The 25,700-nt window shown below is 34.1% G+C and overlaps 1 protein-coding gene and 1 pseudogene across 5 annotated transcripts in view; both read right to left on the bottom strand.

The window, feature by feature from the left end:
- Positions 1-6,344: 6,344 nt before the first annotated feature.
- The window catches only part of PHF3 (PHD finger protein 3), a 69,543-nt gene continuing 50,187 nt past the window's right edge, over positions 6,345-25,700 (bottom strand). For all 5 annotated transcript variants that reach the window (XM_011361188.2, XM_011361187.2, XM_023531215.1 and 2 more), the window contains 11 exons: positions 24,822-25,005; positions 21,557-21,704; positions 21,320-21,476; positions 20,029-20,145; positions 18,238-18,369; positions 17,522-17,657; positions 14,538-14,733; positions 13,883-14,030; positions 11,833-11,922; positions 9,543-9,738; positions 6,345-9,325 (listed from right to left, as the gene is read on the bottom strand). In XM_011361188.2, coding sequence (XP_011359490.1) covers positions 7,149-9,325; positions 9,543-9,738; positions 11,833-11,922; positions 13,883-14,030; positions 14,538-14,733; positions 17,522-17,657; positions 18,238-18,369; positions 20,029-20,145; positions 21,320-21,476; positions 21,557-21,704; positions 24,822-25,005 — 3,681 coding nt within the window. In that variant the 3' untranslated portion in view covers positions 6,345-7,148. The remainder of the gene's footprint in view (positions 9,326-9,542; positions 9,739-11,832; positions 11,923-13,882; positions 14,031-14,537; positions 14,734-17,521; positions 17,658-18,237; positions 18,370-20,028; positions 20,146-21,319; positions 21,477-21,556; positions 21,705-24,821; positions 25,006-25,700) is intronic.
- Positions 24,537-24,659, bottom strand: LOC111740525 (annotated as a pseudogene).

The following is a 25,700-nucleotide window of genomic DNA, read 5'->3' on the forward strand; positions in this document are numbered from 1 at the left end:
TTTTGGTCATTTTTCCTATATTTGATTTATCTGTAAATATGCTGATAACTAAGTTTTCATTCCATTAGTTCGTCCATGAATTGTTTTTAAATGAAATTTAGGTGGAAATGTATTAGTGGTACAAAGAAACATAATAAAAGTTACTAACCAAAGGAAAACTTAAAATTTTATAAGGAAATATAACCATATTCTATTACATGGATCAGCTATGACGATTTACATGATTGCAATGTGAAATTTGAATATGGACTTAAACCCAAAATTATTGTGTGGATGTAGGAAGGCAGAAGATGGGGGAAAGGAGAGTTGGCTGGTGCAAGTTAAGTCCTTACCTTCCACAGCAAGTCATCAAGATATTAGATTTTTTTGTAACCTTTTTTTTTAAAAATAGCATATACACATCACTTACAGTTATGAAGGCAAATATCTTAGGAAATGTCTAAAAGAATTGAAAGTAGTTTCTTTTGGAGAGAAGAGTAGTACAGATACTGTTTTTTGTTGTTGTTTATAAATCTTATAGAATTATTTGACTTTTCAAATCATGTACTTATCAAACTGATAAAATTTAAAAATTAAACTTCATTTATGTTTTTCAAGTCTACAGGTCTCAAAATTCAGCTTAAAACAGGTTCTAAATAACGCCGTTGTAAATTATTGTCCTGATAACATCTGTACCATTAAAAAGTTGAGTGTCCATTTTGCCCAAACACTAATTATTGACATAATTGTGAATATTTTCACCCTCTACCCCCACTCCACCATTGCACATCGAGAGGTAGTTATTGCTGTTGTTACTTAGCATTTTCAGTTTGATATTCATGTCAATTTGCCACCAAGAAAGCAACTGACAACACATGACTGATACAAAGCACTAATAAGTAGAACTAAGAGGGAAAAAAATCTTGGCAATAAGCAGCACACAAAGTTTAAAAGGAAAGACATGTAATTATCTATTAAATGGAGAAAAGACTACAAAAAGACTGGTGCAGAGTTAACTTCTCAATGCTATTAATAAGCAAAATCTACCTGTGCAGATACCACTCTATACAAAGAAACTAGGTAAACAATTCATCATTTGAAAAACTTTACAGATTTTTTCGCCTTATTTTTGCCACTCCATTGCAATCAAAAAACTGTAGACATTCTTGGAAGGCAGAGAACCAAAGAACTTTGGCACCATTCGATAGGACACAAATTGCTCCCAGACGTCCTATTCCTATTAACATTAGAAAGCATTACAAAATAGTCACGGGGATGTGAAGTACAGCATAAGGAATATAGTCAATAATGTCATCATACTAGGTATGGTGTCAGATAGGTACTAGATTTGTTGGTGTGATCTCTGTAAATTATATAAATGTCTAATCATTTATATAATGTACATCTGAAACTAATATATCATATGCTATCTGTAATCAAAAAATTAAAAATTAAAAAGTGCGAGCAAAATGTAAAGTAGAATTACAGAATGTCTGTTCCTTGATTCGAGGTTTTTTTTCTTGTTTGACAGAAACCACAACTCCAGTATTTCCTGAAAAGTTTGACCTAAATTATTTTGGTCTATACCATTTCATTTAGCTTTGGGGATATAGAGATCATAAGGGTAACTGCTTTAAAAATTTCCTTTTGGTAGCTAATAATGAAATCTAACTTTTAAAGATACACCTTTCACAGATAAAGGCAAGAAAGCTGTTCTGTGGAAAGTTACAAAAACTTCAAGGAAACTGCCTGAACCACGCCATCACATTAGGCCACACATTCTCTCATAACATAGTGTGCCTTTCTTTAAAACAGTGCTTCCCAAAGTGTAGTCCAAGGATCTTGACAGGAGATCCAGAGTATTTCCTTCCCCAACAACAAATCCATGTGAAGCCAGATTTTCTTTATACATTTCAAACAAATGATAAAATTGCAAAACATCGAATGCAGAGACATAAAAAAATCCAGCTGTCTTAAGTCAAACACTGGAGATGTGCAAAAAAATAAAAACAATGACACTCTTCTTACTGAACAGATTTAGGAGTTATTTTTCATAAAAAGTTATATTAACATGATGGGACTGTCAAGTAAATTAAATATTTAAATTTCTAATATGCTAAATGAGATATAACCCATTAAAAAAAAAAAAGCTCTGTAGAGTTCTCTATTTTTATGTAAAGGGTCATGAAACTAAAATCTTTGAGAATTGTTGTTTTAAAGTGGCTTCTCACAGCTGCAAATTTGCACTGAGATTACTTGTCTTCCACACTACACTGCGAGCTCCAAGAGTTAGAGGTTAATGGTATTGCCCACCATTGAATTCCAAGAACCCTGCAGAATAGGCACAAAATACTGAAAACTGCTACCTAGAGATTCTCCGATAAGTGAAAATGACTTGAAGTTTTTTTAATCTTAAAACTCCAAATTTCGTGCATTCATTTCTGCTATCCTAGTGATAATGGTGTTGAAAATGTCCTATGTGATATGCTTTTCCAGCACAAAATAACAATTTATAAAGACCTTTTAGGTACTTTTACTATGAATGTCATGTTTCTGAAAGTGTTGAATGCGAACATGAAAACTTTTTAATTTTTAAAATTGTCAAAATATCTAAGCTGGGAGATGGCAGTATTTACCTTTTAAAGAATAAGTTCCTGGGGGGGTGGGGGAAGTATTTGAAGATATTGGGAGTTACGAGGATTCATTGTACATGTGCTGGGGTTTCCTCCAATAACTTTGTTCTGCAACTTTAAGATGAACAGTGGACTCGTGTTTTCAAAACATTTCTAGCTATGGACCTAGTATTTTTCAACTCATCCATTTACATACCCTCTTGCTCCATACATGAATTACCGAAATTCTTTATGAAACCGGAATCGAAGAATTAGGATGTTTGGCACCTTTTTAAAAGAAGTAACCACTTTTGTTCATGATTTGCTTTGGGAGACAAAAGTTGAGATGATTTTGTATGTTGCCCTTCAGAGTCATTAGTCAATGGTGAGCTGACCAGCATTTTAGAGGTATCTGAGGAGCTGGTAAATAGTTCAACTGGTATACTCAAACGTTAAAATTATTTGTTTTCATCAGACCTGGTTCATTAGCAAGCTCCTATAATGCATTTAAACTTGATTCATATCCTTTAAAAAAAACTACTATATTAAATATTAAGGGCACCTGAGTATAAATTTACCAATTAACAAGTACTTTTATAGGTCAACACATACAAATACGTTAATATCCAAGGTTACTTTCCACTCTATTTTCTTCTCTATTGAAATTTTTCTTAACTTTTGAATATTTACTATAGCCTTAGGTGTTTTTTAACTCCAAAAACGTAAGATTAGTTCACCCACGGCTAAGCTACAATTAGCGAGTCAAGAGCTGTAGCATAGAATGCCCCCACCCTAGATTGCTCACATCCTAAACCCTGGAACCTGTAAATACATCAGGTTACAAGGCAGTGGAAATTAAGGTCACAGATGGTATTCAGGTGCTAATCAGTTGCCCTTAAAATAAGGAGATTATTTTGGATTATCTGGGTGGGACCAAGTAATCACAAGGGCCCTTAAATATGGAAGAGGGAGGCAGAAGGCAGGGTCAGAGATGGCAGCATGAGATTCAGCCCTGAAGGGAATCGAAGTTCTGCCACCCTGAAGCTACCTTTTGGGATACTGATTTCAAGCTGGTTATTAAGAAACAAGACTCAGAACCTACCTTTGACCCCTCTGACCCTCCCTTCCTTTCCTGCCCGAGATTCAGGCAGAAAAACCTGCTTCGGGATGGAAATTTTAGGACGTGTGTCTTAGCCTGAATAGCCCAATTTTAATTAAGTAAGGTAAACAACACGGCTTCAGAAAGGGGCCTGTTAGCTGGATATCCCATGTCTCATAGCTGCCTAGCAAAAATTTGCCTGTCATTTGTGTTTCACTCTTTCTCACTACCTGTAAATAGCTCATTCTCACTTCTGAAGTCTAAGATCCCATTCCCCTCCACCCCCACCTGTTTTTCCCTGTCCAAAATGTCTTATATACCTATGTTGCCAATCTTTGGAATTTTCATGTTTATGTGAATTCTCCATGTGCATGTATTAAAAATTTGATTTTATCCTGTTCTTCTGTTAATAGCCCAACTAGAACTTTGAAGGTGGGAGAAAAGGTATTATTTCTTTTTAGCCCTCACAGACCCGTGCTGTTGATTTTGAAGATGAAGAAAGGGTCCATGAGGCAAGGAAAGTGTGTGGCCTCTACAAGCTGAAAAAGGCAAGGAAAAATCCTCCCCTGAAGCCTCCAGAAAAAGGAATGCACCCTTCTGACAGGCTGATCTCAACCCACAGAGATCCGTATCAGACTTCTACAGAGCGTAAGGTAGTAAGTTTGTGCGGTTTTAAGCCACTCAATTTATAATTTGTCACAGCAACAATAGAAAATAAAACTGAATACGAATTTGAAATGAACACAAACTTTGCAAATCTGTACACAGGTCTTTGGCTGTTTCATCCTGCTTGCTTTGAGGACCTGGGCTGCTATGTAAAAGGGTTTCAGACAGGTTGGTGGAATGGAGAGAAAGAGGGCTGTGAAAGGTATATACAATAATCAAGCTTTTGTCTCCCTCTTCTGTTTTCAATTCTCAGAGCACAACTGCCACACATATTGACTTTGAAAAAAAACAGAATTGAGCTAGGATTCCAGCTGACAAAAGCAGTTTAACCTGGGGTAAGTTTTCAACTTTCCTAAAAACCAGTTTCCTCAGCTCTAAGATAAGTCTTCACTTTTCAAGCAGACCAAAGCTTATATAAAGTGCTCTACATGACACAAGGTTTGCAATACAGAGGGCTGGTGAAGGCTTTCTTACAACGGCAAGGATTAAAAGGGGTGAACTAAAGGTACTGAGACACCTTGGTATGTTTTATTTAAAACAGGTATGTATAAACTGTATTAAGATGGTTCTAAATTTTAAAAAACATCAATTTTTTAAAGAGCAAGTTTTCCTTAAAACAGGAAAAACAAAGAGGAACTTCATGTAACTCACTAGTTTGTACGAGGCTGGCTGGAGGAAAGATTTAAGACTGAGAATGGCTTTGGGTCTACTACTCACTGAAAATTTTTCTCATTTTCCTTTCTTTCCTCCCAAGTTAAAACCTCGAACAATAAATATGCTCATACTTTCCCTCGCCACAATATTTCAGTCAACCAAGAATTAAGAGACCTGGTTCTAATACTTTGTAGCCTGTAATCCCAGGAGATAGTCATCACTATTAGGGGTCTATATGGGATATATCAAGATCCAATGAGATATGAAGAATTTTAAAGTAAGCATCACAAAAATATGTGTAAGAAACTATTGGCTAAGAGGCAATCAAAACCTGACTTTCAGGTGTTCTCCAACTGGTTAACCCAAGCAGATAAAATCAGTGAAAGTAGATTTACTGACAACATATGTATTTGAAATCAAAATGCTAATTTTGGCATTTTTGGGGGGAGGGAGTGGGGAGAAAAATTTACAACTGTATCTTTATAATGGTGCATCAGATAGTGACTGACCTTAAGCTTTGTTTGTAGACTGACTTGTTTTCTAATAAGTTAGTTTCCAAAAGAAAAGATCAAAATTAAACAAATTTTATTTAAACACAAGTCCTCTAAGAACTTTTATGATGATAAACTTCAGAGGAAAATGGCAAAAAAGGTGCTAGTTGTTGAAATTAGAGAAAATGTTTGGGTAATCTCCACTCCTTTCTTCAGTGAGTACAGCAAACTGATTCTATTTCAAAACCTATTTTTAATTCTAATCTTTAGGCTTTTTAGGAAATTTAACTTAATTTTATAAGGCCATTTATATTTTTCTGCAACATAGATAAATAAAAATATGGGTTTTTTTTTTGGTCTCTAGTGTATCATTTTGGTAGCTACTGCTTTAAATTATAGCAATCAATACAATATGTAGTTTAAGAAGTAAATAAATTTAGATTTGGATTAACAATCAATCGCCTCCATGTGCTTTCTATTTCAAGCAAAACTAGCATATGAAACTGCAGTTACCCCTCCCCCCCCAAAAAAATTAGGGATAATTACACATTTTACAAGAAGATTCACAACACATTTCTCATAAACAAAGTTCTTAACAATGATTAGTCAGTGTACCAAATTTTGATGGTATCAAGTTTTCAGAAACATACCTATAAAGTGGTTGATAGCTGCAGTTTTCTCACTGGCAGTTCTAAATTCTAGTCTCTTCAAAACTACACGATTTACACCTCAATAGCCAATAATCTAAGATGAAGAAATTGTTTTTCCCCTCATCTAATGACTGACATAGATATCTATGTCTGTATGTTCTTGGCTGAGTAAAAGAACAATGTCTGAAGGTAATTAAAGCTTTTAAGAAATTCTTTTACTACTGAATTTCAAATCACACACACAAAATAGGTGAGAAATTCTTTTATCATATTTAGAATCAAAATATCCCTTAAAATATTTACATTTTACAGTAAAAAGGATAGCAAAACACAAGATCATGTACAAGCTTAAGTATTCAAGTTTCTGAAGAGCCAAAAAAAAAAAAAAAAAAAAAAAAGGGAAAATAATGGCCTACCACAAAGCTATAGTGTATATGGTAATAAATGCCTTCAATGAGTGCAGATTAAAGCAGTAAATGTCCTCCTTGGGCTTCCGATTCTTGGTCAAAAACTGCTCAACTAACTGATTAATATAATCTGATTATGAAGTTGCTTGCCTTTTTGTTGCTTCTCTACAGTTTCTTTAAAAACAGTGCAATTTAAAACAAACTTACAGAGCACACATTACTCTCAAATTAGTCATATAAAGAACATTCACTAGAGGCAGTAAATATATTCCATAGTTAACCATATTTACCAATTAAGGAATAAAACTAAAATTTCTAAGCCTTTATTGCATATTAATAAAACAAATCTTTGAATATACAGCAATGTAAAACTTTTAAAAATATCAAATTCCTATAGCTAGAGACAGTTGGTATGAAGGGATGATGAGCACTGGTACAGAGCACTCTGCACCAACACACAGGATTTATTGTTCTGCAAACCACCAATATTAAAAATTTAAAAGATGGCACAATCTTAGCAGGCAATCAAAGTTTTTAAGATACAATATTTAACAGTTACTTAAATGTAATCCTGAAGCAGCCTGCAAATTTTACCTTTTGCTTTTAGCTCTGTCAGTGTGGTCCCTATCTTTGTGGTACCTGTCTCTGTCCTTTTCTCCTTCTCTATGTTTACTTTTCTCTCGCTCTTTGTCTTTTTCATGGTCTTCACTTTTAGGTTTATCTGGTTTCTTGTCTACATTCCTACTATCTCTGCTTGCTTTTCCATCTGCTCCTCGATCACTGTGTGATAACCGTGCCCTCTCTTTATCTTTGTGCCCTTCCTCCCTGCTTTTTCTGTCTCTGTCCTTCTCTTGGGTTCTGTCTCTGCGTCTATGCCTTTCAGATTCTTGCTCCCATTCCTTTTCATGTCGCTCTCTTTTCAAGTGGTGCGAATCACTATAAAATCTCTGGCGATCTCCTTTGCCCCTATTAAACTGCCTATCCAGTTGCTGTTGGTCTTGCCTACCCCAAGGGTCACTATGACGCCTTTCTGGTCTTCGAATGTCTTTAACCTGGTAAAAATTTTGTGGGCCTATATACCTTGCTGTTTGTGAAAGGGGACCCATCATACGTTGAGGTTGGCCTGTCAAATGAACAACAGGTGGCCAGGGAACCATGGGATTTTGAGGAAAGCCAAAGCCTGGAGGGGGAAGTAATGGAGGTGGCAAATGTGGTGGAAATCCAAACATGCTTTGTGAGGGGAAGTTAGGAGGCCCTGGAAATGGAAATCCAGGGGGGTTAGACTTGAGATGCTGAAGGTTGGATTGCTGTGGCCTCATTGGTGTAAAGTTTGTACTCGTTCTGGGGCTGGTGCTTCTGGAAGTAAAGCTGATGCTTTTAGAAGAAAATTCTGATTGATTTGTGTTTCCGACTTCAAAATGAGATGATGTTGCTGCTGCTCCTCTTCGAAATGGGTGCACAGTTTCAATATTTTGCATTAAAATATCCTCCTGTAAAGGTTTTACTTGTTCTGTTTGAGAAGTATGTATGTTTTCTACTGATGCTGAGTTTTGTGCAACCCCTGAATTATCACTCTGCTGAACACATGAGTTTTTCTCTGCAGAAGGCAACTTTTCCTCTACATTGATTTGTTCTGTTAGGTGCTCCTTGTGTGACAGACCAGGCAGGCTGAGTTTTTCTCCATTCCGGCAACTATCTCCATCTTTGCTTTCTGGAGCAGTTATCTGCTGACTTCGTCCTGCTGCTTGCCTAGGATCCCTTTTCAAGTTGATAAACTGTGGGGACCTTGCCGAACTAGCAACCAGATTTTCATTACAACTCACACTGCCATCTACATTTCCTTTTCCTACATTAGACCTGCACGGAGAACTAGTATTTGAAGTCTGATTATCTTGCAAATTATTCTCTTGATCTTGCGGCAGCTGTCTTTTTAATGTTCTCTCTTTATTCTCCACAGTTTCCTCTTGTTTTGACTGAATTGATAAATTCGTTAAGAATACTTCTGTAGAAACATCTGGTGGTTTACCTCTGAGACTAAGACTCGGCAAAGGTCCCGGAGAAATGGAAGAGGACCCCGTTACTGAAGTTTCTTCTACTAGTACCGAGTTACCTGTAGATTCTGAAAGATTATCTATCTTAACCTTTACCTCCTTGGCTTCACCATCAGTTACTTCCACTTTATCTATTATCTCAGCTTTGGAATTGGCTTGCTCATTTATAAATGGAATTTCTTTAAGGGTATTTTGTTCTACCATTGACTGAGACTGTTCGTATACTTGACCAGTAGTACCCAAAAGGCTCTGAAGTATATCATCCACAGGAAGAGGTTTATTTGCTAATTCCAGAGTAGAAGGCTGATTTTCCCAACCAATCAATACCCCAGGAAGGAATCTTAAAGGTTTTGGTGGCTCCTGTTTGGCGACTTCCACTAAAGGTTCCAGTACTGTTGGAAGGTCTTCCTGAAGAGTCTGCTGAGGCTTATTTCTCTGCTTGTGTAACACAGTTGTAAAAGAATTAAAAAAGTCATTTTCTTCCTCTGCTGCTTCCTCTGTGGAAACGTCTATTTTAGTTTTTTTATCAGGTGGCAATGCCATTGGTACACTTTCAGGAGTCTCAGCGGTATGACTAGTACTAGCACTAGCACTAGCACTAGCACTGGCACTAGTACTAGCACTAGCACTAGCACTAGCACTAGCGCTGTGTTGTCGCTTCAGTTTTTGACGAATAATTAAGCCCAACAACAGATTAGGTCTGTGTAGTTCAAGCCCTGTATAAAATCAAAAACATCAATTAAGTTACTTTCAGTTATTATAACCAAGGGTAAGTTTCTGCATCTAATTTATTATAGGCTATTAAATGGGTGCCTTTCCCTGTCAAGTCAGCTCCAGAGGCCTGGATCCCAAGAAAGAAAGCAGAGTCAATTTTTTGACTCTGGTCCCACCTCCCACTTTTATTCACACACTGTTATTAAAATATATACCTACCGGGTCCATCAAAAGGCACAAGAGGGTGTGGAATTTTATCTGTGGCACCCAAAGGAATAAGGTACATATCTTTAACCTGCTTCATGTTGTTAGCAGCTACTCCATAGCGCTTTCTACTACTGAAGTATGCAAACAGCAAAGTATAAGAAATTTGATCTTCTTCAGTTACAGGTGTGAAGCGAACCACACAAATTTCCTATTCAAGAAAATAAATGGTTGTTTAAAATAATAACCTAAACAACAATTCGGTTTTGAACATCATTTCTCAACTAGTAATAATCTACTGAATTTTATAATGATGGTTACAAAATAACAAGATTTACCAACTTAAATGTAGATAAGAATTCTAAAAGTAAACAACTCTTAGGAAAAGATCTTTGCTCACCTACTGATGGATTTATCTGAAAGTATCCCATAAGAAATTGAGTCTCAAGGTAATTAATGTGTTCCAGGTGACACACTTCTCAGTGGCAGAGAAGATATTTAAACTCAAAAGTCTTTTGATATCTATCTATATTATATCCTTATTTCTAATGTTATTATCTCCACAGAGGGCTGCCTGTGTTCTCAGTGTACTGCAAATTAATAGCTTCTACCATTACCACCCTACAATGTACACATATACACAAACAAACACATCCACCAATAAATCAATCTATAAGAATTGATTTTAGGAATAAACGGGCTGGGTGAAAAGACCTCAAAAACACATAGGCCATATATTTTGTAAAATCATTTGGTTTACTCAGGAACTAATCTGCTTGCCTTTAGGTTCTTGGCTTTGTTTCAGATAACAGAGAGAGTCCCAATTTGATATTAATTTGGTAATGTAAAAAAAAAATAAATGCTTTTTCATGAAGGTACATAGTCAAAATATGGAGAGCCAGCATCTGTTGCAAAGTTTAAACTGATGCAAGATCCTACAGGAAACACGTGAATGAGTTGAACTACGGCTCTACCTCTTATAAAAAAATCTGTCATCTTAACTCTCCTATTTTAGAGGTAACAACTATTATAATGTTTCAGTCAGTTCAACATGGAGGAATAAAATAAAGTGTTGAGCAGTAATACATGGATAGATCAAGACTGATTCCCAAAATATCCAAGAGTAAAACTTCTAATACTTCCCCATGACTTTTGCTATCATGAGAAAGTGACAGAAAATAAATACAGTAAATTTTGTATAGTGCTTCAAAGTTTATATGTATTCTAACACTATCAGTTTAAATTCTAAAATCTATTTTGGAAAAAAATATTCTTTTCAGTTTAAGATTATGTATTTTGGATTACTTCTAATCTTACTAGTGACTTCTAATAATCTTAAAGAGATAAAAAATTAATGTTTTCTCATTCAAGATTTATTTTTTAAATGTCTCTAATATGCTAGGTATTATCATCCTTGGAGGGGAAAACGATTTCTTCTAACGATTAATTTTTCCTGTGTAGTAGTGTTCTATTAGTTAAGAAATGACAGAAAGTAGAGAGAGAGAGAAATATTATTGTGATAGAGGCTATTAACTATCTCCCAGTAGCTACTCTCCTTCTTTCCTCCTATTACAAAGAGAAGCCCTTAACTTTTAGCTGGGCACATGGCCATCCAATAGATTACATTTCCTGAGATTATACTTCCCAGCCTTCTTAGAGGCTATGTAAGGCTATGAGACTAAACTCTTACCAATGGAAGTTAGAAGAAGTGAAATGATAACTGCAATTTCTAGGTCTTGCTTTAAAAACAATTGTACAGACATTCTTTATATTTTCCCTTTTGGTGTTAAGTTAGCTTTGACCATGTCTGACTGGCAAAGACACTTAGAACCAGCAAAATAACAAGACAGAAGAAGGCTGGTCCCTGAATGATCTTGTAGAACCAGAGCCACCGAACCACCCTGAATGAAGGACCTACCTAACAAAAAAACAAACCATATTTTTTGAGACATTATATTTTAGGACTTCTTTGTTGCAGTGGCTTAGCCTATGCCCTAACTAAAACAAATGTCTATAATCAAAGCAAGGCAAAATTCCAGGATGAATCTCAATATTTACTCTAAAATATTTCTTCCAAAACACTGACTGAAGTCACTGAGAAAGCACACCAGAAAGTGGAGGGGGACCCAGAAATGCTGGGCTGTTTTGAGCCTTAGCAAATGGCTTTAGCTCAGTTTTGTTAGGCATATTATTTAGATTTAGAATTTGTACTGGCTCCCTCCCAGGAGACTTTGCATAAGAACTCTTAATGGTTTACTTTTCAAATATTCTCTCAGCCTTGTATAATGAAAAAAGTTTTCCTTACCTTTGTTCCTGATGCTTTAATTTTTTCCACATAATCCCAAACTGTCTGAGGTGATATCCTGCCACCTACTTGAATACTATCTGGTAGATCCTGTGGTAAAAAATGGTGGTCAATGTATACAGAATACATTTATTATAATATTCATAATTCATACAAATTTAGCTCTATGACTAATTTAAAATGGTAATAAAAAATAAGTAAATAAAAAGATTATGAAATGTATGAGAAAACATAAGAATGCAGAGAGACAGTAATTAGGCTTTACCTCAAATGTCAATTCCAAATGACTGAGATGAAAGCCCAAAATAAAGAAACAATCTGAGGTCATGTCAGTTCTCAGCAAGAAAGGCAGGCACAGGAAAGAAAAGTAGTGGCAAGCATACCACACTGACAATCCAGCAAGAATACAACAGCTTCAAGAATATCAGGGGAGATTGTCTTTCCCCTCCCACCACCCACCTTTTTTTTTTGTTCCGGTGTTAGTGGGCAGGGATATTCCTTAATCATTAACAGCTGATTTCAGAAGTTAAGTTTGATAACAGGGTATATTTTTGCACAGAAAAGGAAAACATTGTAATAACATAAGTTTCATTTTTTTTTAACAGACACAATTTTCCTGAAAACAGATGATTACATATGAAATCAATTAAGAACTGTGCCATTAGGAATATTTCAAACTTTAATCAGTATACTTCCATTTTTTCATGAAGACTTAGAAAAATTACAAAAAATATAATTAATTGATATTAAATTCAGTTAAGTTTATTTAAATTATTAATTGCTTTAAATATTTTATTTGGGGTTATCTCAAGCAAACTAAAATACATAGAAAGTGGAAGTGGAGTTCTGGAAAACGATCACATAGAAATTGACTCAGAAAGGGGAATAATAATTATGTTTAAAATCAAAAGGGTTCCAAAGTTCAGGACTTAATTCTTCATTTTAAAAAAGAGTTATCTTCACCATGGACTGATGAAAGAGTGAACTTCTAAACAGATTTGTTCAAAAAGAAGAGTATCACCCATTTATAAAATTGACATTTCTAAAAAATTATTTGCCAAGAAAAACTATAAGTAATAATTAAGTTGTTTATTAATCAAAAACACAACTGCTAAACAAATCGATGAACATTAGATAAGCAACATTACACTGAGTTAAACTAATTTCAGCCTAATTCAAATGAATTCTTATGGTAATCTTAAAAAAAAAAACAATCATATATATGATTTAGGCTTTCTGAAATATTAAAAAAAAATTTAATTTTTGCCTTTATGGACTGAGAATGGAAAAGGTTAATGTTATAGATATGGACATAATTAATAGCAAAATATCTCAACAAAAATACAGTACATTGAGTACGGACTTATTTTTCTTCTGTATAAACACAAAAATACAAACTTTCTCAAAAATAGTTCAAATAATGTAATGTCATACTTATTTATCATAATACTATTAATACTATAGCTGCTTATTTTCCATAAATATTGCACAATTAGTTCCTTCCCATTCCCTCAGATATAAAACCAACCAAGGGTACCAGTGCAGCAACTATGGTCATTGGTCTCATGCGACTGTCAACTAGCTATGAAGTTTCAACTACAGTCTAGATTTTGTTCACAGAAATAGGCAGGGAAGAAATATAATCATGAACCTGGGGAAGCATAAGTAGTAGGGAAATTAGAAGGCCTGTTAATAATGAAAAATCTTCTTGAAGGCAATAGTATGTATTTAAAGAAAAACTTAGATATCCATGCAGACTCTCATTAATTTTAATTCTCTGATATAGTGAAATAATAAGTACATCTTGGAAAGAGTAGGACAAGTGGATTTAACACTTTCAGAGCACAGTTCTAAAACTCCATTTGGGAACTCATAATTCCATTAATTGACTGGTTTAAGGATCACTGTCAATAAATACTTTTATTATGAATGAAAATAAAATATTTTTATTATTTAATATTTTTATTATTTTATTATGTTGTTGCCTTGTCTACTGCTTTCAGAAACACACATGTCGATCTAGACACAAGGGCAGAAAAGTTAACAGTACCTCTGTCAAGTATTCAGGGGAACCAGACACTGGGTAGGCTTTGGTAACAAATTTTGCCACAGAAGGCATGTTGATAAAACCTTTCCAGATGAAGTTCAATCGAGCCAGGAATGTAGACTCAACTTCAACAGTTCCAGGCATCTCTGGACTAAAAAATGACATTAAAAAGGTTTCAGCCTAAAGATATAATCATAAATAAATGCACTGTCTACTTAGTCACCAATTATTTCTATTTTAGCACATCGAGAAAGCTAAATAAAGGCTACTGATTCAAGAGTTTACAGTTTCACTTTATAAAATTATACTCATATCTCTACAGTCATATTTTACGAAGTCATCCTTCTTGGTTGGCTTAGGTGAACTAATGTCCAGAAGTGCAAACAATTTTTCTTCAATGGCCTTTCTCTTGCCTCCTAAGACTAACATAAATTCAGGGAGTCTTAAAGTCAAGTCCCCACACATTCAAATCTCTACACTAACTTTCACAGTCTTGTTCTTTTATCTCAATTAGTTTAGAGTATAAGAAGGTACAATTACTTTGTCAAAAGAAAGGTTCCTAAGAAACACATCGCTTTTCATTTTTGAAGACCTCCAAGTATAAGCTGGCAAATATCTGTAGTGATTACTGGAGAAATTATGACTAAGAGAAAATTACCGTGGAGCAGGAGAGAATGTTGACTTCGGAGATTCTTGTTTCTCCTCCTCAAAGAATTCAGAAGCCAAAATATTTGAGGTTGAAGACAATGCATCTGCTATACTTTCTGCCTCATTGTCTGAATGTTTTCGAGATACTCCAACAACAACTTTCACTTTTTTTGGAGAAAGATCATCTACAGGTGGTGCCATTCGACCTAAAGCCAGAAGACACCAAAATAGACTATTTTTGAGGGTGGTTCCATAAAGTAGTGGTTAACACGTCTGCTTTACATGCAGAAGGTCCTGGGTTCGAGCCCCAGCAGAGCCATGGCCCATACCCTTGGGCATGCCAGGCCCTGGGTGTGCACCATGAGCGCACGGGAGGAGACACCCCGCCTTTAGAAATCCAGTTTTTAAGGGGAGAGGGCAGTATCTGTAGGTCAGGGGTAGAAGTGTGTGTGTGCGTGGGGGCGGTGGGGGGGGGGGTTGGTTAAAAAAATAATAACAAAAATTTAAAAATTAACTATTTTTGTGAACTGAAATTTCTATAACTTAGTTTACCTTCATTTCTAAAGTTATTCCATTTCCCTCATTGAATTGTCGTATAACCATACACTTCCTGAGGTAATTTTTAACCATCATCATTTCTGAGTTACATTACACCTTTCATTGATGTGAAAAATTAGGAAAAGAGGATGCTAAGCAACTCAGACAAGCTGAAATGGAAACATTATAACCAGAACCTAAAATAGGTTTCTTGACTCCCTAGAAATTTTTTTAACTAAATTACACCAAATTCCAACAGTCTTGATAAATAACTTGAAGAAATGAATAAAACAAATCTGTATCCTATTTTGTGTTACATAACAGCAGCAGTTGATGACATATATGCATAGTGCAGCGCTACTTAGTTACTAAACATGAAAAATATTAGTAAAGTTTAGAAAATGACATTGGCTTTCGTCTACAGCAACAAGAAGGATAAAAATCGCTCAAACATTCTGAAAACAGGTCAGGTCTAGGAATATTTAACCAATGTTTTTGTGCGCTACTATTAAATTTACTGAAATATTCCCATGGAGATTATTAAAATTAATAGAAATAACTATGAGTATTTTTTATTAAGATTTTTCCCATATAAAACAACTAAATGGGTATACTTAAAAATACTATTACTCCATGGATAGGTTTCTTTAGAGTTAACGATGTCTAAAAACACTCTGCCCTTTTAGTCTTTGCCATTGTACAGAATGCAAAATGTGTGAATATACTTAATTTTGAGAAGATATAATTATTTTTATTACAGAAAAATTACTTATAATACATTTCATCTAGTCTCTCATACAATGATAGAGAGCAGCCTATCAACTAACCTAAAGAATTTTTCATGTTACTGAACAAGGTATGTATCATTCTTTCAGCATACTACAAGAAAAAAATTAAAAGTGAAAGCCACATCTCTAGAGTCTTAAAAACTCTTGATCCTCTATCTTTACCAATAAACTGAATATAAATTTAAACTTCCTAAACACGTCCCCATTTCTTAGGCCCTAATCTAGTCAATCTCCAACATCTGTCAATATTATCTAACTGGATTTTCTCAAAGCTCCTACTGATTTCCATCTCCAATGCTACCACAATTAAAATATCATCATCTCCCACTTGGACTAGTGTAAAAGCTTCCTCTTAGCCAGCCTCCCTCTTTTCTCTACTGGCTTCTTCCACTGTAATCTCTACTCAAAGTCAGAGATATCCTCATAAAATTCCAATGTTATCATGTTCTCCTGCTAAAAATGCTTTAGTCACTCACTATCCATTGCTTTTAGATAAAAGACCAAAATCCTTAATGTGGCCTATGAAAGTAGCTTTTTAGCATTTTTGAACATGATCTCTAAAGTAATATATCATGATCCATTACTTGTATTACTTAGAAGAGTGTGTGTGCATCTGCATATACACTTATGTATACGTGTGTATATATATGCATGTATGTGAGAACTTTCTGTTATGAATAACTGGAACTAAAGTTTCAAAAAACCGTACTTATCTTTCTAAGTACAGTTCACCATATTTACTATTCTGTTTTTGTTTGTTCTTGAAATAAACAAATTTAGCTAGTCACTAAATAGATTTCACTACTAGTAGTATTAAGTTACAACCTGAAGTCTAAAAGGCAATAGCTATAAGATACTATGAAATCTGATTTCTAAATACCTCTTCAAACAAAGCATGTGCGTCTTTCCTCCCTGAATTCAGTTCAAACACATGCCATTCCCAGTGTCTAGACTAGTCTCTCTCTTTGCAGGCACACTATTCAACCTTCAAATCTCAGCTTAAATGTCAATTCCTCAGCCAAACCTTCCCTAACACCCCCACCCCACCCCCTCAGTCTAGGCTAGGTCTTCCTGCTACCCAAAGACATTTATAACAACTATACTTTTGTAACTAAAATCATCACCTGCCTTTCTTTCTCATTAACCATATAGTTTCTCTTAAAGCCTGGATAACATCTGACTTTTTTCACCACTATATTCCCTGCACCAGAAAAGTACATGGGGCAAGGAATAAGAACTTTATAAACATTTAGTGAATGAATGACTGAAGATAAGAATACTAGAAAAAAGGTAATTTGATTTGTTTCGTTATATATAATAATAATATAATGTTATTTCACCCCTTCACTTAGTAAATGACAGTACCATCACCACTGCCTACAATTTCTGATGTCTATCTAATGATTAAATTTTAGTCATCTGACTCTGAGTTGGTAAGTTCAGATCTTATAAAACACAATTAATTCTAGATAGGAAATACACCATAGTATCAAACTGTACACCAATCCTGAAGAACATTCACACAAAAAAATGTGCTAGTCATCAAAGGGAGTGGGTGGTTGCTTCGCTATCAATACTGGGAAAACAAAAACCTACTTAAATTATGAATACAAGTAGCCCCCTCTCCAAATGAAAGCAACATTTTAGGAAGAAAAAAATTTCCATTTACCTATGCAAATTTTGCAGTTAAGATCAAAAAGATGCTGTCTGTGCTGACTAGTAGTATCTTTGGACATGGAGTCAATCTCTTCTTTTTGTTTCTCAGATCCTTCTATCTTCTCCAATGACTTATTAGCTGTAGGTTCCTAACAAAAGTGAGAGTAAAAATTAGTTTGAGCAGATAAAATTTGGCCTCAATTATTAAAATCAAGTTATATTTCATACTGATATTTTCCCAAAATGAAACTGTTCCATTCATAGGTTGTTTTTCACCATTTCTTTAAAAAATAAATGTAGGTAATAATTGACTTAAAATAAAGCAAAACTTAATCTTCATTCTTCATGGCATCTAACAAGATTTCATATTAGTTTCTCACTGATATTTGAAAATAAGAAGCTGCACCAACTCTCAAACTACAGTCCACCTACAAAGCACCTACAGATTTCAAGGCCTACTAAGAAATTCGCCAAGTCATAGAGACCCCAGGAATCTACATTTCAACAAGTGCTTAACAGATGCCTGTGGAGCACATAGTCTGCATACTAGATAGAGAAATAATACTTTGAACACTCTCAAAAAACCATTAAACAAATAAAATAGGCTACTTTAAAATATATACATTTTAAAAAATTCTCCTTTCTACTTTAAGAACATTAGGCAAATAAACCTTTTCTGAATCTTCATGCGCTGAGCACTATAAAACATGACATTTTTATTATCTTTACCTGAATCTCCATGGCAGCTTCCTGTTCTTTCATTGGAGCATCACTTTCAATTTCTATTTCACCTTTATGAGTTATTTTTGTGATTGGCCGTCTTTCTACTTCTCTCTGCTCTTTCTCAATCATCTCTATGGTCTAATAGGAAATATTTTAAAGGAATACTTCACAATTAAAAAATATATTGCCAAATGTACAGTTTTACATAATGATAAGAGCTTATCTAAAAATAGAAAGCATCATCATAGATGATTTTTAATCTTTAGGTGTTCTCTCAAACAACTATACTGAGTACTTACATATACCAGAGATGATTTGGAGTGCTGGGGTTATAAGAATTGGACCCCATGTTTCAGCTTTGAGAAGTTCACATGTACATTAACTAGAGGCAACTGAAGTATGATATAATTTGCTAAATGATGAAACATGATATTTAAAATCTGCTTTCCAATTTAGTATTTTAGCAGCTGTCACAGGGACCTGAAAACTGACTTCCATTTAGATTCCTAACTTGATGTTCTAACATTCCATACAACCGCATAAAGTTTACTTACTCAAAACATCAAAAATTATCAGGTAGTCCACTATCAGCTGTCTCCTGACTGAGTATACTTTATCACAATGATAATTCACAATTGAACAACCTCAGCAACAGAACATAGTAATTAAGCAAGTGTAGCAAGAACTAGTAAAAGGTAGCTGAGAGTGGAATGGGTTAAGGAAGGTAAAGATGGGTCTGGTCATTTATCTCATCTTAAGTGGAAACCATCCTTTAAAGAAAGAAATGGCCTAAAGAAAAAACAAGCTAGTCTCCAATGCAGATGATACCCGCAGCCAGTTTCAAAGCAGAAGAGAGGGATACTGAGGGGAAAAATAAAAGAGGACATGATACTATTTTCAAAATCAAAGAACAGGAGAAATCACTCAGGGTGAAATTGAAGAAATATGTGAAGCGGTATAATACATCAAATCAATGCCTCAGATGCTTTAAACTAGATTTGTGGCTTAATACCTAAGATGCAAGTAAATATTATGGAGGAAAAAATCAGGTAAATCACATCGTTAATATAAACTCTAACCAGTGTTTTCTACAATAAAAGCCTAATATTCTGAGGCCACTGTAATAAAAACAGTGGATGATGTGGCTAATCTCACTGTCACAATAACTCTAAGTCACAGATTCACTTAATCTTTAAAGGTATTCCAAGTTACAACTTCCAAATGAAAACTCCTGGCATCGGTGACTTTCAAAATTGTTTAGTTTTAAAAATGCGATCTGATACACACATTATATATGTTATAAAACACTCCAGTTAGGTCTGGAACAGTGCTACTTAATTAAATGCACACTATTTCTGTGAATATAAACATTCAGACATGACAATTCAGGTCAGGTTTCATCAATAAATTTATTATAGAAAAAAACTTATTTTTCAGAGTTTTTGGCATTGAAATTCTGATTAATAAGAGATTATAAAGCTGCAAAATTTTCATTCTGACTTAATCTGGCTCTACAAATTATCGATATTCATAATACCTTCAAATTGGGCTCCTGAAAAATATAGATGTGATTAAGGAAAGATGTGATTTTCTCATCCTTCTGATTTACAAATTATATAACAAACCACAAAGTATTTATATAACCTGATAATTTGAGAAAATGACAAAAAAGCAGCAGAGATCAAGAAAAACGAAAGACAGAATTTAAGAACCAGGTTAATGAAGGATAAGTAACTAGAAGGCTGAAAAAAATATAGGCTGTGATATAGTCAAACACATATTCATAGCCAATCTTACATGTCTGTTTTCTCTTCGTCTCCAAGCAGCTAACTCTTTAGAAGCTAGTTCTTCTGGACTCATCCTTATAAGATGATCAGGAGTTACTTCTCCTTTCAGTACCTTTTTAAACAATATCTGGAAGTATTTAAAAATGGGAAGGAAAAGGGAAAAAAATCATTTTAAAAAGAAAGAGAAGTTACTGTACAGAAACCTGTAATAAATAAAGATGCAATTTTGAAATTTGATTTAGATGTTTTATGATTTACATATTGCCTACTACCAAGAGAATAAAATGACAGCCTTGTAGCCTAGGAACCTATCATATAAGGCAGAAAAATATACACTTCATATAAAAATCAAAACATAAAGAAGCATGTACAATGGGATCATTACAATGCCTATGCAAAAGTTGTATGAAGTCTTCCCAAGGACAAACTCTGTCATAATAGCCAACCAATAGTATAGCAAGGTACTGCATAAAAGAACTTTACTAAACATGATGTCTTTTATATTTTAAAAAGTTCATATGTTTACAATCTAACAGGCTTGGAGGGAACTCCAAAGCAAAGAACCAACTACAAGAAAGAAATCTAAAGGAAATATTTACTAATTGAAATAAAGTGTCCAGATAATATAATTCAAGAAGTAACCTAACCCCTGGACCATAGTGGCATATTGTACAACGTAGAATTCTCTTAAGTAGCTGTTAGTATACTTCAAGAAAATACCTATAATCACATATTATAGCAAATATCATTATACAAATTGACAAACTGCTATCACTTATGTGAAAACTTTGTAGAAATTAAGCAAATATGCAAGTAGTTTGCATCTATACACACAGCTTTTAGATTCCAAGTCCCAAATGAGAAATCCTAGGAAAAGATTAAGGGTTCAATTAATGTTTACTCCATTGCTAATTTATGTAATTTACTTTCTTAAAGAGTATAGCTTTATTTTCAGATTTAAATCAGAAGTATTACTACAGTGTTATCAATTTTAGTTTAACAGCTTTTGAAAAATACATGAGTTTTTTTTTTTTTTTTTTAATAAACTGGATTAAACTAGGGACAAGAAAATTCACATAAATTAAAGATAGTATTTTACATTTTAATAGATTCATTATATAACCCTAGTCACTATCATGCAGAATTCATAACTCAGTTTGGTAACAAAAGACTTTATTAAAATTACATGATCTTACTCCAAGAAATAAATTATAGATCTACTGTATTACAATCTTAAATCCCTATATATTCAGGAAAGTTGGAAGCATTAATTTCTATGAACATGAACAAAACATACTTACATTGTTTTTAGGATCTTTCAGATTGAACATCAAACTTCTATATTTGTTCTTATATTTAGCATCTGTGTCCCGAAAAAAAGAGAAAAGCTCTTTTTCAATTTTTGTGGCAACTTTTGCTGCCTTTTCCTCTGGTACCTTCAGATTTGAGTCTGTAAGTCTTAAAAGTAGAATAATTCAATTATTTTTCAACTACATGAAACTTATTATTCGATTTTTTACAACAAGAATGTGTGTTACCTTTTCATAAGAATATCTTTGAGAGAATGTCTGACACTTTGTCTGATCTGGTCTGCAGAGGGCTTACAAGCAGAAGCAGCAGGAAGATGCACATTAGATACTCCTTTTTCAATTTTCTTCTTTTTTATCTCTTGCTTCTCATGAGCACCTGATTTAAATAAACATCAAAACACATTAAATTGTTCCTAAGAACATATTTTTCTTAATGCATAATGTAAGTTTATAAACAAAATTGATTAAACACCACTATTTCTAAATATTCCATATTGAAATATTCCTGACATTCTAAATCTATACAGTGATGGATGTTAACTAGACTTACTGTGGTGATCATTTCACAATATATATAAACATCAAGTCATTATGTTGTAGACCTGATACTAATATAATGTTATATGTCAATTATACCTCAATTAAAAAAAAATTCTAAGTTAAATAAATTTTAATTAGAAATTGAGTGATTAAAAAGTGGCCCTAAAGCTATAAAATATATATATACTTTTTCCATTTTAGACAATGGTTTTCAGAGTTAGTTACGTTTCACATATATACATTAATTAATTTTTTAAAAACTAGGTAATTTGATCTGAATTTATTTAATGAACAGACAATTTAATGATCTTACTAGTACCACAAAAATGATGATGAATCTCCTCTGGTTTTAAAACAACTGTGCTTGACACTGGTAAATTGAATGTTAAGCTTTCAAATGATTTTTCATTCAATCACTACTTCATGCACATCTCTAAAATCTAATGTGAAACATTCCTCTACTCTGACCTCTTATTATACCAGTTTATTTATTCTAGAATCTTTCAAACAATTCTTAAATCTATCATTTTTACCATTCATGCCCTCACTTTCCCACATAACGCAATTCTGATTAGATAGTCCAACACAATTACCTTGCATACTTATTCTCTCTCTTTTAAATTATCTGCAATGGCAAAACCACAACCCTGGTGAAAGCCAACTTTTATCCTTCCTCCAAATGGCCTACAAACAGCTGAAGGTAACTGAAGAAAAACAAGCACTGTGCTGACAGATCTAATTTTAAATTTATAACCACAAATCTCAAGTAGATAACTCAATCTGCTGCCCTAATCCTATTAAATTTTTATAGTAAATTTACTCTCTCACTTTCCAAAACCTCTATTTTTATACATTTTCTCCTCTCAAACCAACAATACCGCCTTCCCCAACTTCAATCTCATTTGATTTTCTCACTTCATATTTTTACTCTAAGAAAACAGAAAATGTCAGTTATCACATCATCCCATAATCAAATCTACTAACCCTACGTGCATCTGTCCTCCTCCTACCACATACAATCTTCCTTTTCTAAGACCAAACCCCTCTATGTGGATCCCACTCCTCTTGTCTCCTTCAGGGATTTTGAATCTCAACTATCATATAATCTTTCCTATATCACCAGATTTTCTCTCTCCACTGGGTCATTCCCATTAGCCTTACAAACATGCTCTAATTCCTTTTAAAAAGTCCTTGATCCCACATCCATCTCTAGCTACCATATCATTTTTGTTCCCTTTAACAGCAAAATTTCTTGAAAAAGTCATCTGTAATCAGTATGTTGTTTCTCACTTTCCATTCTTCCATAAGCCAATAAAATTGGCCTTTGTCCCCACTGCTCTACCAAAATCATTCTAACCAAGGTCACTAATTATCTCTATTTCCCTAAATCACATATTTAGTAATCTGTGTTCATCTTATTAGATGTCCAGACGAGACAGCATTTTGTGAAACAGCGGATCATTCCCTGCTTCTTAAAACTTCATCTGGTTTCCAAGCCACTACTATGGTCTCTTACCTCACACAGGCCATCTCTATCTTCTTCCTAATATCTAAACGCTGATGCACCTTAAGGGCTCTGCTTCTGACTCTTCATTATTAAACTCTCTCTGTAGCTGCTAAGTTCATGATTTTAAATAACTTCGTACTAATAAATCCCAAATTTAAATACCACCCCCCAAAATCTTCTCTAAGCTTGACTCATCAGCCAAAAGTTTATTCAAAAATCTCCACCTGGATGTCTAACAGGCATCTCAAAGTTAAAATGCCCAAAACATCATTTTTCAGTATCCCTCCCCAAATTTACTTCTATCTTTCTAATCTCGGCAAACAACACCAACACTTATCTAATCTACTAAGACTCTTTCCTTCAACTATCTACATCTAATTCATCACCAAGTTGTGCCAACTCTAGCATAAAATACATCTGAATCTGACTACTTTTCACTACCTCCACTGTATCTCTGTTCCAAGCTACCGTTCTATTTCTTAGATACTGCTATAGACTCCTAAATGATCTACCCTCCCTCTCTCCGAACACCCTAAAGTTCAATCCCCACAGAAAAAAAAAAAAAAACAGAGCAATCCATCATTTCCTTTATAAAATCTTCTAAAGCTTTCCCATTATATTCAGAATATAAACTCTCGGCCTCAAAGTTGCAATATAATTTTCTCTAAATTTATCTTCTACCACCATTTGATCTCTCATGTAATACCTTCCACTCACTTCACAGTAGTTTTCTTGTTCCTCAAATGTCAAGTTTATTTCTACCTCAAAGCCTTTTGGCTGTGCCACCTACCTAGTCCTTCCTCCAAACAATTTCACAATCCCTTCAAATCCCATTTCGCAAGTTACCTCCTCTATTCTAAAACAAACTCCCACCACTCTCAACTGTGACTCTTTATCCCATCACTCTACTTGTTCTTCACAGTGCCTAAATTCTGTAAAACAGCATGCCAATTTCTTATTTGTCTACTTATTGTCTTCTCCCATTAGTTTTTAAGTGCCACGAGGGCAGGAGCCTTATCTTATTAAGTTCATTAGTACTTCCCCAGAATTTAGAGCAATAGATTTTTGTTTGTTTGTTTGTTTTGCGAGGCAACCTTTGGTTGATCTCACATATTGCAAGGACCTTGTGATCTTACAATCCCTTATTTTTTTATTTTTTTACTCCTACAGCACCTGATCTTCCTAGGTGGTCTCCCATCCAAGTACCCACCAGGCCCAACCCTGCTTAGCTTCCGAGATGTCTCAGACGAGATCAGGCTTGTTGAGGGTGGCACGGCTGTAGACTAGAACAACAGTTTTTAATTAAAAGTAAGGTCAATCACCTAAACCATTTTTATTGCCATTAAAATGTTAAAAAATTTTAATTTCCTTTAATATACTAATTGATAGTATATGAAATAAAATAAAAATACAATCGTATATAATATTTTCTATTAATCTCACTACCTGGTTTTGAAGCTTTGTCCCCTGTGCATGTAACAGTTGTAGACTCTTTTGGTATTTTTTCACTTTTTTCTTCTGAGGATCTCCGAGGTAAAACTGGTTGTCCCATCTTTCGAAGAGGAGCTAGCTGCCATTTTTTTACTTCACTATCTCTACAGTCTGATGAGTTTTTGCCTTCGCCAGATTCCTAGGGGAAAAAAAGTACTTAATTCATTAGAATGAAAACTATTAAACTATTTTTAAATATAAAGTAAACTTCAAGAGTATATAAATTTAAAAAATTAAACTTAATTAGTACTACAACTTATTGCAATATCAAACATATTCTATTCTGTAGTCAGTAACTGTTTAGAGGGTTTTTCACAGATGCAAAAAAATAATTAGCAAAAAGGAAATTCACCTTTTCATTCAAAATCCATTTATTAAGCATCTATTTTCTGCAGAATACATAATAGCCTATTTAGTTCTCCTATAGAGGAGAACTAAAAAATTGAGATAATGGTCTCAATAACAATACTAGAAACAAATAAGATATAATAAGAGTTCTCTTAGTTGACTGTGGCTTTGAAAAAAGAGAAGTTGTGGAGAAACAAGTATCTATATTTTTCACTTTATTCTAAAACAAATGAAGTTATAATCACCTATAATAAATATATCAGTTAACTTCTCAGTATACCTATATGGGCAATTTTAACTCTCATAATATAGAACAAACCATAAGGATGCTTGCTACTCTTGTCCTAACATAATCGACAAAGGACTTCTAGTGAAACCAGAATTCTGTCACATCACACTAGTATTTGAAAGACAGGGAGAACACTGTATCTATATACATATAATCACAGGTTTTAAGGAAGAGTATATACAAAAACTGATTTTCTC

The sequence above is a fragment of the Pteropus vampyrus genome, unplaced genomic scaffold, assembly GCF_000151845.1.
Source record: "Pteropus vampyrus isolate Shadow unplaced genomic scaffold, Pvam_2.0 Scaffold64, whole genome shotgun sequence".
In the NCBI taxonomy this organism is placed as follows: domain Eukaryota; kingdom Metazoa; phylum Chordata; class Mammalia; order Chiroptera; family Pteropodidae; genus Pteropus; species Pteropus vampyrus.